At 36.1% G+C, this 14,262-nt stretch overlaps 1 protein-coding gene across 1 annotated transcript in view; it reads right to left on the reverse strand.

The window, feature by feature from the left end:
• PKD1L1 (polycystin 1 like 1, transient receptor potential channel interacting) overlaps positions 1-14,262 on the reverse strand; it is a 144,255-nt gene that overhangs the window by 43,452 nt on the left and 86,541 nt on the right. The window contains exons 33-38 of the mRNA XM_072598120.1: positions 13,287-13,460; positions 10,826-10,945; positions 10,652-10,721; positions 9,229-9,275; positions 8,656-8,827; positions 2,641-2,776 (exon numbers count right to left, since the gene is read on the reverse strand). Coding sequence (XP_072454221.1) covers positions 2,641-2,776; positions 8,656-8,827; positions 9,229-9,275; positions 10,652-10,721; positions 10,826-10,945; positions 13,287-13,460 — 719 coding nt within the window. The remainder of the gene's footprint in view (positions 1-2,640; positions 2,777-8,655; positions 8,828-9,228; positions 9,276-10,651; positions 10,722-10,825; positions 10,946-13,286; positions 13,461-14,262) is intronic.

Consider the following 14,262-nt stretch of genomic DNA (forward strand, 5'->3'; position numbering starts at 1 on the left):
CCTCAGTATTTTAGTCAAACATATCCTCTCTCCCAAAAAAAAAAAAAAAAGTGAACAGAAAAGTCTTCTGCCTGAAAATTCAGCAAAGTAGTAACGCATTGTCTGTATTGCCTTTTGAGCAAATTATTTCATGATAAACACCCAAGAAGTAGATAATTGTTTCATAGGGTTATAGAGAAGGAGCTGGAAGGGAATTCCGAGATTATCTAGTCCTACCCCCTCATTTTGTCAATGAGGAAACTGAGACTAAACAAGTTACTTGCCCAAAGTGACAGAGTTCATGAGCATCAAAGGTGGGGATTTGAACCTAGACCCTTAACTCCAAAGATAGTGCTCTTCCCACACTGCCACTCTGGCTCAAAGTATTTATTATGATTTTAGAATTTCCACTGCATCCACCATTTGAATGTATTTCCTAATTTCTAGCTTTATCATTTTAGCTATTCAGTTAGAGAATAGTTTTATAGACTATTATTTACTTTTGAAAAAGAACCAAAAATTCAGATCCAAGAAATATCCACTGAAATGATGGGTAATCTATGTTATTTTTTCACTCCACCAATTCCCTTGGCCTACTGCTTACCTATAATTGTTATATCATTAGTAATGAAGAGTCATGCTGGAGCGTTAAATCTGGGATAAAGAGAAAGCGTAACAATCTGATCCAATCCCAGCCCAGACGATTGCTATCATTTAAATTTACAATCAGAAAGGTAAAATTATCAGGTTCCGTCTCAAGGTGGAAAGGGAAAGGACATGACTGAAATCTATTGTTGATCTGTTTAATTACCAGACAGTGTTCTTTTTACTTGGAACTGGCAGTAAATAAATCAGTTGTGTGTTCTGGGAAAAGGGCCAGTCTCTGATTCTGTGAAACTTGAGATATCCCTGCACGTCTTTCCACAATGAAGCGTAATGATGTTTGCACCAGTCTCCCGTCTCAAAAGATCTCCTCAGAGAATCGCATTTTGCAGACATTCACACAACCTTCTGCTGCTGCAACCTGTAAACTATGCAACTCAGCAACTTGAACACCTACTCCTAGAACTCCCTATGGGGTTACATGGTATATAACAATTGTTTTTTGTTATTTAAAAAGAGGGTGATTTATAGTGTTGAAAATGTCACTGGTTCACCATAAACTCTTTACATTCAAAGTCATTATCAATCTGGCTGCATTCCATCTTTCCAGTCTCATTTCATAGTACTTCGTGACACCAGGCTACCTTTCTGGGCTTATTACTCCCCTGTCTACATTTTACCATCGAGCCAAATTGGCCTTGAAGTTTCTCACACACAACCTTTCATCTCCTGTCTCGTGACTTTACGTAGTCCATTCTGGTTTCTCCTTCTTAGAATTTCTGTTTTCCTTCAAAACTCAATTCAAAGGTCATTTGCAACACTTTCTTGGTTTCTCCAATATGTGGTTCTTCCCCGACAAAAATCTTATCATTTTCATCTTGTATTTATATGTGCACATTTGGTCTCCCCCAACAATATTAAAGCACTTTTAAAGGGGTGGAGCTTGCTAAATTTTTGTCCTTATAGCTCTAGCACCTAGCTACAATGCTTGGCACATAGCAGTCACTGAATAAATTATCAATTGATTTATTTGCACACAATATGTTTTATAGGCAGTTGAGTGAGAAAGTGGCTAGAATGCTGGATCTGGAGGCAAGAAGACCTGAGTTTAAATCTGGCCTTTGAATTAAATGCTTCAACATGATTCTTCATTACTATTGATATAACAGTTACAGGTCAAAGGACTGGTGGAGTGAAAAATAATATAAATTACTCATCATTTAGGTAAATATTTCTTGGATTTGTGACTTTGAACTTACTAGCTGTGTGACTCTGAGGAAATCACTTAGTCTCTACCTCAGTTTCCTCTTGTATAAAATGGGATGAATAATAGCTCTTATCTCCCAGGACTGTTACAAGGATAAAATGAGATAATATTTAAAGTGCTTAGCAAACCTTAAAGTTCTATGTAAATACTAATTATTATTATAATTACAAGGACAATAACAAGAGGCCAGTGAATACTACTACTACTACTACTACAACTGTTACTACGACTACCACTAGTACTGCTATTACTTCAGCTGAATTGGATTATTTTTATTCACTGTGCTGCAGTCTCTTCTCACCATCTGACCCCCACCCCAATTTACAGAAATTGTCCTCTAAGCATCCTCCATGACATCTTCTCTAATCACATTCTATTGAAATCTCTCATGTCACACTTTTTGTCATCACCTATATACTTCATCATTTTTGAACTTGTATTATAGTTATTTTGTGAACACAACTAACCCTACCATAAGATTAAAAGTATGTTGAGGGCAGGAACTGTGTAATTCTCCATCTATTCATTCCTTGCATCCAGTGTTGAATAAATGTTTACTTGCATTTAAAATTATATGCATGTAATATAGAAAAACAAAGAGAACTAATGCAATTATTTATATATTTATATTCTAACATTTTATATAGTATTTTTTCTACAGGAAGCCATATAAGTCCTAAAGCTGCTCTAAAGAGAGCTTAGGACATAAACTCAGTAGGTCCAGAAGAACATGTGCTAAATCAGACGTGCAGTATTGGATTATGTTGCTTGGAGTGTACTTTGGATCTTACCTGTATCCTAGCAGTCCTGTCACCAACCCACAAGCCACAGAAATTAGCCCACAAGTGACCCAAGACACATAAGACAACCAAGGAGGAAAAACCATCAGTTTTTGTGGAGCAGATTCTTCTAACTCATTACAGGGCTCTAAGGAGAAGACCACAACAAAATACATTTTGAAAACAAAATACAATCTCTAACAGACCATTCTGAAAATATTTCAGACAGTAGGTAGACCTTTTAATTGGGGTATTGGGAGGCATAAATTGCTGGACCTGGGTAAGATCTGAGTTCAAATACTGCCTCAGAAACTTATTAGTTTTGTGACCCTGGGCTGTGCACTTCATGTCACTCAGTCTCAGTTTTCTTAACCGTAAAAAGGGGATTATAATAGTGCCTACCTCAAAGAAGATCAAATGAGATTATTTATAGGTATGCAAACCTTAAAGTGCCATATTAATGGCAGCTATTATGATTAATTATTATAATTCATCATTAGTTACTTTCCTACTAGGTCAATGATGCTTTAAAAATGGTACTCTCCATAGTGAGTTTAATTTATATTGAAACTGTTTTCACTTATGATTATAGCACCACAGATATAGCACCATAACTAAGAGAAATCTCAGAAGTTTTAGAGGCTATCAAGATATTTTGTCTATTGCTTAATTTGAGATCATTACGAAATGGTGCCCCTTCAACTATGCAGATGCTTGGTTGTCCCCTCTCATGACCATTTTCAGATAAGCAATCACGGTCTTGACACAAAAGTATCCAATTTTAGGTTATTCTTTCCTTGATTTGATTGGCAGTCTTTTAAAGATGGAGAAGACTACATATGTGTATGTATGTACAGAGTCTCCCAAAAGTCTTAGTGTAGTTTTAAGGTATTAAAGCTTAAAATTTGTTAAGATTAACTAAATTCAGGATATCATTCAGAAATTATTATTTACATTATTCAGATTATTATACTATATTCAGATATGCAGATTAACTACATTCGTAGGTACTGAAGGAACTAGTTGACAGTTATGAGTGATATTTGAGAATATGTGGGAAAAGAGTATAAATACTGGAAAAGAGTATAAATACTACAAAACTAGAGAAAATTTTGGTTGTAAAAGAGGAAAGACCATGAAAACTATAGACCAATGAGCTTGACTTCAATTCCTGGGGAAATTCTAGAATGGATAATTAAAGAGATGGATAGTGACCATTTAAAAGAAGCTGTGATAACAAACCACCAATAAGGCTTCATGAACAGGTGATAATGCCAAACTAACCTTATTTCCTTTTTTTAATGGGGTAATTAAGCTGTCAGTTGAAGGGCAATATGGTAGATATAGTTTGCCTTGATTTTAGCAAAACATTTAATAAAGTATTTCAATCTATTCTTGTAGAAAAGCTGGAGAGAAGTGAATTAGAACATAATACAATGAACCAAGTTCAGAACTGGTTGAATGGTCACATTCAAAGAGTAGTCTCTAATGGTTCAATGTTGGCTTGGTAGGGTTTTCTAATGGAATGTCCTAGGAATCTATGCTTGACCCCGTGTTGTTCAATATTTTTATCAATAACCTGAGTAAAAGCATAAATGTCATGCTGGTCATATTTACAAATGACATCAAGCTTGAAGGGATCACTAATATACTGAAAAAGTCAGGATCCTGCCTTGAGTTGAATCTAATAAGATAAAATTCAATCCAGATAAATATAAAGTCTTACACTTGGGTTGAAAAAAATCAATTTTACCTGTATATTAGGGGAGGTAGGATTACACAAGCAGTTTGTCTGGGAAAGTGTTAGTGTGCTATAGGTTACAAAATAAAACAAAAGTTAATGTGATCTTGCACTGCATTAAGAGTGGCATCACTTCCAGGAAGATGAGATGATAGACCTGTACTCTAGTCAGGCTACATCTGGAGTACTATGTTGAGTTCTAGGCACCACTATTTTAAAAGGGTGTTCATAGACTGGAGAAGATTCGGAGGAAGGCAACCAGGATGGTGGAAGGTTTTAAGTCTGTCATTTGAAAATCAGCTGAGGAATTGAGGATATGATAGCTATCTTCAGGTATCTGAAAGACTATCACTTAGAAAAAGGCGACTAGATGTGTTCTGTTTGACCCCATGGCATAGAATCAGGAGCAACAGGTAGAAATTTTCAAAGAAGCAACTTTGTTTGATGTCGGAAAAACATACCCTAAAAATTATAGATGTGTGAGTGCAATGGGCTGCCTCCAGGGGTGGTAGGATCCCCCTCACCAAAGGCCTTCAAGCAGAGGCTGAGTAACCACTTGTCAGACATAGATTGGGCTAGTGTAGACTGTCACTGATACAGGGATGTACTAGAACCAACTCTAATTGGCTAGTGAGATTGTAATATGTTTGGTGTGAGCAATGACACCTCAGAGATGTTCAAAAGCTAAAAATCTGGACTTGATTTATTGTTTTACTAATTGTGTAGACTTTAAAAAGTGATGAAGGAAATGTTCATAATGCAGATTAAATTTAAAAAATGTGGTGTGCTTATAGTTTTGTCTTATTTCTTGGAGAGCTGGGTATTAAAATATTTATAAGCACACCTCCACTGAGGACCCTTCCAATTCTAAATTCTGTGCTGTGATAAGCAAATCATACAGGTTTTCCTTAATCATTGCAACATATGACTATTCAATTTTATAGACTTTCTAGGGCCTCTTATTATATATAATAAACCATAATCAAAAATGCCAACCATCTTATTTTAACAAAAGAGGCAACTCCAAAGAAGTCTAAACATTTTTGTAGTTGCTGATTTAAAACTGTTTTCAGTCACTGAACATAAACATTTTTAGTAAAAATTGCTCCCCTTTTCTAAAGGAGGGTTTGGACCTATGATTTCATTCATGTATATAGAGCATCTGACAAAGAAAATTTTTCCTGCCAATAAAAATGTTCTTCAATTTCTAATTTTAGTGAATTGCTGTGGTCAATAAAAAGTAAAATGACTTATTCAGCATTTACCACTGATTAGTGGTAGAACTTGAACCTAGGTCCCCCTGTCTCTCAGACTGACTCTCTATCTCATACATTCAGCTGCCTCTGTTTGCAAATTTTCAGTTCTTAAAAACTTATAATTCATAGAACATTTTGTACATTTCTATTAATTGTCTAGATGTGCCCACATCTGACTAGGCTATATTCTAGACATGACCACATCTTGTTGAGCTTACATCTAATGGAAATAAACACATATTTGTCTTATTAAAGTATTACTTGGGGGGGGGGGCAGAGCCAAGATGGTGGAATACAAGCAGAGACCAGCAACAGCTCTCCCCCAAAACTCCTCAAAAAACCTGTAAAAAATGACTAAACAAATTGTAGAGCAGCAGAAGCCACAAATTGACAGACTGAAGTAAATTTCCAACCCAAGACAATCTAGAAAGTTGACAGGAAGGGTCTGTCACACCAGGCTTGAAGCTGAGTACAGTTTGGTGTGGACTGAGTGAGAACAGGCCTTAGGGGATTGAATCGCTGGCAGCTGCTGTGGATTCCTGACTTCTCAACCCACAAATGTTAAGGACAGCTTCAAAGGTCAGTGGGAAAGGTCTCTCACCTGACTGAGAGAGCAGCGTGGTCCAAGCCCAGACTCAGCCCAGTCCCAGGGCTGCTGCAGCCACTGCTGAAGCTGAGGCTGCTTCTAGAGTTCTCCACTTAACAACACTCAAAAGCCAAGTAATTGACTGGGAAAATTAGTAAACAGGGAAAAAGAAACAGACTACACAGTTTTACTTCTTCAGTGAAGAGGTTTCTTATGTCACTGGTGATGAGGAAGATCAAAACACACAGCCAGAAGAAGACAACAAAGTCAAAGACCCTACATCCAAAGTCTATAAGAAAAATATGAATTTGTCTCAGGCCATGAAAGAACTCAAAAAGGATTCTGAAAATCAAATCAAAGAACTAGAAGGAAAATTGGGAAGGAAAATGAGGGTGATGCAAGAAAATCATGAAAAATGAGTCAACAGCTTGCTAAAGGAAACCCAAAAAATGCTGAAGAAAATAACACCTTTAAAATTAGACTAACCCAAATGGCAAAAGAGGTCCAAAAAGCTAATGAGGAGAAGAATGCCTTAAAAAGCAGAATGAGTCAAATGGAAAAAGAGGTCCAAAAGCTCACTGAAGAAAATAATGCTTTAAAAATTAGAATGAGCACATAGAGGCTAATGACTTTATGAGAAATCAAGAAATTATAAAACAAAATCAAAAGAATGAAAAAACAGAAGAGAATGTGAAGTATCTCACTGGAAAACAGATCCAGAAGAGACAATTTAAAAATTATTGGACTACCTGAAAGACATCATCAAAATAAAGAGCCTATACATCATCTTTCAAGAAACTATCAAGAAAAACTGCCCTGGTATTCTAGAACCAGAGGGTAAAATAGAAATGGAAAGAATCCACTGATCACCTCCTGAAAGAGATCCCAAAAGGAAAATTCCTAGGAATATTGTAGCCAAATTCCAAAGTTCCCAGGTCAAGGAGAAAATATTACAAGCAGCCAGAAAGAAACAATTCGAGTACTGTGGAAACACAATCAGGATAACACAAGATCTAGCAGCTTCTACACTACGTTAAGGGTGGAGGGCTTGGAATATGATATTCCAAAGGTAAAAGGAACTAGGATTAAAACCAAGTATCACCTACCAAGCAAAACTGAGGATAATACTTCAGGGGAAAAAATGGAACTTCAATTAAATAGAGAACTTTCAAGCATTCTTGTTGAAAAGACCAGAGCTGAACAGAAAATTTGATTTTCAAATATAAGAATTAAGAGAAGCATGAAAAGGTAAACAGGAAAGAGATACTAAAACGTACTTATTAAAGCTGAACTGTCTATATTCCTACATGGAAAGATGATATTTGTAACTCATGAGACCTTTCTCAGTATTAGGATAGTTGGAGAGAATATGTGTGTGTGTGTGTGTGTGTGTGTGTGTGTGTGTGTGCGTGTGTGTGTGCGTGTATAGAGACAGAGACAGAGGGTACAGGGTGAGCTGAATATGAAGGGATGATATCTAAGAAAGAAAATTCAGAGCGGAGAGGAATGTACTAGGAGAAAAAGAAAGGGAGAGATAGAAGGTAGTAAATCACTTCACATAAAAGAGGCAAGAAAATGCTTTTACAATGGAGGGGGAAAAGGAGAAGGTGAGAGGGAATAAGTGATCCTTCCTTTCATTGGGATTTGACTTCAGGAGGGAATAACACACACACTCAGTTGGCATGGAAGTTTATCTCATCCTACAGGAAAGCAGGGGGGAAGGGAATAAGAAAGGGGTAATAATAAAAGAGATGGCAGCTTGTGGGAAGGGATAATTAGAAGCAATTACTTTGGTAGAGGGACAGGTCAAAGGAAAGAATAGAATAAATAGAGGGCGGGACAGGATAGAGGGAAATATAGTTAGTCTTTCACAGCATCACTGTTATGGAGGTCTTTTGCATGCCCACATGTATATAACCTTTATTGAACTACTTGCCTTCTCCATGAGGGTGAGTGGGGAGGGAGGAAGGGAGAGGATGAGGAACTCAGAGCTTTAAAAATGAATGTTAGAGATTGTTTTTACACGCAACTAGGAAATATGATATATAAGCAATGTGGTAGGGGTAGGGGGTAGTGATAGAAGGGAGGGTCAATTGGAGTAAAGGGCAATCAGAATAAATGCTTTCCTGAGGTAGTTTTGGGGGGAGATGGGGAAAAAAAATCTGAAATTCAAAATTTTGTAGAAATGAATGTTGAAAACTGAAAATAAATAAATTTATACGAATTTCAAGAAAAATAAAGCATTACTTGGATTTAAACCTTAATTTGGCTAAATGTGTTCATTTGTCTTATTTCTCAATTGGCCTGTAACAGCTTTCTAATTTTTAAAAAAAAAGATTATTATTTATGAATCTTTTCCAGCATTTCTTGGAACTATTCTAGGCATGTGATCTTTAACATGGATGACAGGTACATATTTTATATTGTCCTACACTGAATTTGACCTGAGGAGCAGTTATAATGAGCACGGGATCCTTTTGGAATAGGTCTATCAGGGTCAATGTCATGGTCCCCAAAATGCCCAGAGTATCTGATAGAGGCAGCACAACTTCCTTCTTCCTTCTCATTCTCATTTCCAGGGGAAGCCTCCGGAGTAAATTCTTCCAATGTGTTTTGCTATGGAGAATGAGAGAGAGAAAAAGAATAATGCTTATTAATATTTTGGGATCAATGGAAATGCAAAAAGCAAGACTGCTCAGAAAGATTCACAAAACAAATTCTTTGGATAAATTCTGAAAGAGTAAAATTATGAGAAAGAAAAGCGATAGGCCACAATGATTCAGACTTGTTAGAAACTATGGAGCAATGGTAGTATATAAAAGACAGAATCAAAGGGATATTTATGCAAGAAATTAAGAAACTATATAGTATGACACTTTAAGATAGGTCCAGTGCTATCTGAATACTCTATTCAAGAGATTTTTTAAAAAGCTGATTTTTGAAATTCTTTGGCTTGAGAATTCAACTGAAGAAAAATCAAAAGTAGAAATCATGGAATTAACTACTAAACTATTTACCTCATATTTATTCTGTGAATTCTGCATCCACTGATAAAAATCATGACCTGATGAAAACAAATTAAAAGCAAGATGTTGAGCTGAGGGACCTAATTAAAGAGGAATAGACAGAGTGTTTTCCTCATGTACATCCTTTCTATAAGCAGAATAACTCTTCTTTGAGAACCAAAAAGTAGCTACAGGAAAGACTTTGTGACACTAATGCCATTATGTAGACATACCTCTAACAATCATTATGCCCTGAACAAACATTACTTTGATGAAAAAGTTTAACCCCTCAAAAAATAAAGAAGAAGGCTTTTTTTTTCTATTTAGGGGCTTAAAGTCTTTTTATTTCCCAAAGTACCATATATACATATATCTGGTTTCTGCATTTAGACTGTGGAGATCTGAAGCTAGATGGGGTTGTAGGTCAATTAGTCCAATTCCCTTATTTTTCCATGGGACATTCAGTCCCAAAGAGGTCCAGGGACTTATCCAAAGACATATACATACAGTAAGTGGCAGAGTCAATACTCATATCTGGGTCATCTGACCTTAAATCCAGCTTCTTCATTTCTTTCTCAAAATACTACTGATTAAGAAACAAATATCAATTCAGATGGCTGTATTTATTCTTAGAAATTAACAATTCTTTCTTTTTCTTCCTCCTCCTCTTCCTCCTTCCTTCTTAAAGGCTGGGTCTCCTTATCTCATTCAGGCCAGAAGTACAGAACCTACTCACAAGCCCACTACTAATCAGTACAAAATCTTTGACTTATTCCATTTCCTTTTGGGGCTGATTTACCCCCTCCTTAAGCAATATGGCAGCTTTCCATTTCTGGGGATTTCACCATACAAACGCTGAACTTATTTTGGGTGTCTGAATGGCATAGCCCACTGTGGCTCGGAACTCCCAAGCTCAGACGATCCACCAGCCTCAGCTTCCCCAGTAACTGGGGTTATAGACATGTACCACTGTTCCTAACTCTATTTTCTTATGAAAAAATATAGCAAAGGAACTTTCTCTTTTTTTTTTGCCAAATGTTACCTATGACAGGAAAAATAACTTAAAATTGTCCAACTGTGTTCTATTTTAAAATTTATTTTTATTGATACTTTTTTTACATCATATTTCTGAATAAACCCCCTCATCTTAATTAGGAAGCCATCTCTTTTGACAGTCTTAAAAACAGAATAAACTAATATTGGCCATGCATGACAGTATGTGCAATATTACATACCTATAGTTCCCCATTTCTGTAATGATGGGAGGTAGGCACCTTTTCTTAATTCTTTCCCAACATAGGTCCAGTTTTCTCCAGTTTAAATCAACATGCTATTATTTCCCTGACATGGTTTTTAGGCTTTGGCATGTACAAATAAACATATAATCATCCCTTAATATGTGTATGTGATATTGATACTAGTATATACTCTTTACCTTTTGCTGAATATATTGGAGATCCTCTTTGGGATTTATATTGGTCTTCAACAGGATTCCTGGTGGTCCTCTGTGGAGGTAAAGAAGAGACTTTATTAAGCATTTTCTTTCCAGTACAACAGCTACTATAAAATGAACAGGTCAATCCAACAACCCAAACCATTCCATTTTTACCTTACTGAGCCTGAATAGCAGAGACAACAATAATGCCACTGGGGAGATGATGAAAATTGAGAGCATGCCATTCATTAATGAGACTACAGAGACATCTGGAAGGCCAACTTCAGGAAAGTGCTTTAAAAAAATTACATAACGCTATGAAAAAGTGGTACCAATTTCAAAATATCAATAATTCTTACTATAGAAACATAACTTACTTTGAAGCAGAACACATACAACATGAATGTACAGTATTTTGATTCTATAAAATTTTCCTTTACTTTGATTTTCCTTCTTGTCCTATTCCACTGAGATTCCCCCTTTACCACTAGGAAATTAGAAGGCAGATGTTTAGTGGAAATACATATGTTTGTATGTATGTAGGTAGGTTGGAGTGGGTATATATGTGCACATATGCACATATACATATATGTGGGGGGGTTTCCTATAGAAACCTTTAAAAATTTTTGAGTTCCAGTTCTTAGCTTACAAGTTACACTGAGAAAAACTGAATAAGGCTTTTTAAAAAAAATTTCACATCCATGGCCCTTCATATTACATTACAGTTCCAACTGAAAGCCTTTCCTATATGTAGTACACAACCAGATATCCAATAACTGTTTCAAAATCTTCAACATATGGAAACAGGATATTTCATAGACAGCTGTTGTTTTAGCATGCTTAAGCACATTCTCTAACTACCCAGAGGTCATGAGAAAGTTAGTAGTTTCATAGTATGATAAGGGAGTATATATTTAAAGTGTTTTTCCTTTCATCAAAAGTCATTATATGATTTCTCTCATGAATCAACATATTCAGTCAAAGATAAGAACTTAATTTTCATCCTTCATAATTATTTTAATGACATTAGCTCAGTGCTTTCAAAAGTGTGTCACTTCTACTACAGATTTACTTAGTCCATTCTGACCACTTTCCCTTACTTGATTTTATTAAGTGACATTTCTACTTTCCTGATGTGAGGAAAGGTAAAAACATGGAATTTAAGCTAGAAGGAACCTTTAGATGCGCTGAAAGGAACCATAGAGTATATCTGGTTCATCTCCTTCATTTTGCAGGTGAAGAAACAAAGTCCCAATAAGGTTAGGTGACTTGCTCAAGGTCACATAGGTAGTCAGTACCTCAGGACTCACCAAGGCTTCCTAATTTCAAACTGAGGATTCTGTCATCAATGATGAGACTCAACTGTTAAAAGAAATCTGTGCCCCTCTTTGGTCCATTTATTGTCCTTTTCCAGTTTCTTAAGTATATTTCATTCAAAATTTTTTTCAGTCTTCCTCCCTCACATCTACCCACTGCTGCTTAGATTGTTGTGAGGCAATTACTATTATCCTTCCACCATCCTCCTCTGTACTGTTGTCCCGATTTACACGTAGCCTAAACCATATTGCTCTTGTTTTCCAAGTCTTCTCACTTGGAAATAATTTTGGTCAATGAACCTCCAATTACCATTATCAAGCAAGGTATAAAAGAAGACTATATGTTTGCCATTATTATCAAGGACATCCTCCTGCAAAGTCCAAACAGAAGAGGGACTGCTATGGATTGAGAGGTCTTCCAGGTGCTACCATCTGCGAAAGACATTGTGCTGATCGCATAATGCTCCTGAGTACTGCAAGGCCTCCTCAATGAGATTAAATTTTCTTCTGCTTAACAGCCCACATGAGAAAAGCTAAAGGGATCAAGAAGACCTGTTGTCCAGATCATGACATACATTTATAAGGGCACACGGGCATGCATATCTATTAAAGTATATCTATAAAGTACAGGTATTGCTTATGAATAATTACCTGAGCCCAGAATTGAGCAAAAGGAAGAGAGCTATTTAACCCAATTTCAGAAATGAAGTGCACTTGTAATGAACCCAAGCTCCTCCCATACATGAAAACTGATCACCTTTTTCTTAAACCCCAACAGACTATCTTAGTGATGTTACAGCTGCAAAACTTGGGACACCACAATCTCTAAAGACTCAAAATTGAGGTGGTCCAAAGGGCACAAGTAGGTTATATTCAGTTACTAATAATGACTTACATGCAGGAACAGTATAAATTATATCAACCAGGAAACATCTAATTACAAATCAGATACATTGGTCATAGAACAAGAGTGAGAGATAATACATGTACAATCCAAATAATTAACTGCTATCCATAAAATGTTAGTAGACCTAGAAGAAAGACTTCTAGTACATTAAATAGAGCCTCAGTGGAGAATTCCTTGGAAGATAGGGGTAAGAACTTCACAAAATGAGGAATAGTTATTATTGTAATCTGCATCAGTGGATCAAAAACCACATCAACAAGATCATGAGTCCATTGAAGTATTGAAGTTATTGATAAATAACAATCAAGACTCTTCAGACCTTACTGATCTTCTAAAATTTTTCTTTAAAAAAAGATGCTAAAATATAGGTTTAATTCCAAGACCACTTTAAAGATAATATAGTCTCACCTACCTCTTCATGTTCCATGGTAATTAATACAGCATTGATAGACATATAGCCTAATGTCAAGAAAAGGCACACTATGAGCCTCTCAGTATGAGTGAAGCAACTATAGGATGGACGGCTATATACTGATATCCACATGTGAAAATCTTCTAGGTATTCAGTGAATATGGAGTACAAAAGCTAAAACAAAGACAGACAAAAGCACTATTATTGATATAACATACAAACTGGAAATTTGTGAATATACTAAAATCTATGTTGATATAAGAAACACAGTAACTTACTGATATTCAATGGTTTTACAAAGCAATATAATTCATGAATATTATCTCTTACAATTTCTTATATAGTTCAATTAAGCTGTTCTTAAATCACTTTTAAATATACTGCATGGTTTAATATCAATACAATGAAGATTTACTAAGATATCTCCCCTGTTAATTCTATACTAGAAAAAGCAGAGTAGGAATTGAAAATAATCTGAGGAGATAATATGTTTCACCTGTTCACTTAACAATTATTTGTTAAGTGTTTGCTATGGGCTAAGCCCTGGGAATATAAAACCAAAACCAAAACCAAAAAGTTCTTTGGTTCTTGCCCTCAAGAACTTTATGTTTGGTGCAGGGTAGGGGCAAGAAGGTGGTAGCGCAGAGATATTTTGTATGGAAGTTAGATTTAACAAAGAAAAGAGCATAGAAACAGGGAAAACAAGTAGGAATCTATTACAATTGTCTTGGTGAGAGGTGATGAGGGCCTGAACTGAAGTGGTAGATTTTTGTGGAGGCTGGATCTGTGAAACTTGGCAACAGAATGGATATGAGAGCTGCATAAGAGGGGAAGACTTGAGGATTGTGAACCTGAGAGGCTGGAAAGATGGTAATGTCCTCAGAAGAAGAAAGGTTGGGAGGTAGGGGTAAGGTGGGGAGCAATGTGTTGTCTTTTACATCTATTGAGTATAAGACTTTTGTGACACTTCCACATG

Source organism: Notamacropus eugenii, chromosome 3 (assembly GCF_028372415.1).
Source record: "Notamacropus eugenii isolate mMacEug1 chromosome 3, mMacEug1.pri_v2, whole genome shotgun sequence".
Classification (NCBI taxonomy): domain Eukaryota; kingdom Metazoa; phylum Chordata; class Mammalia; order Diprotodontia; family Macropodidae; genus Notamacropus; species Notamacropus eugenii.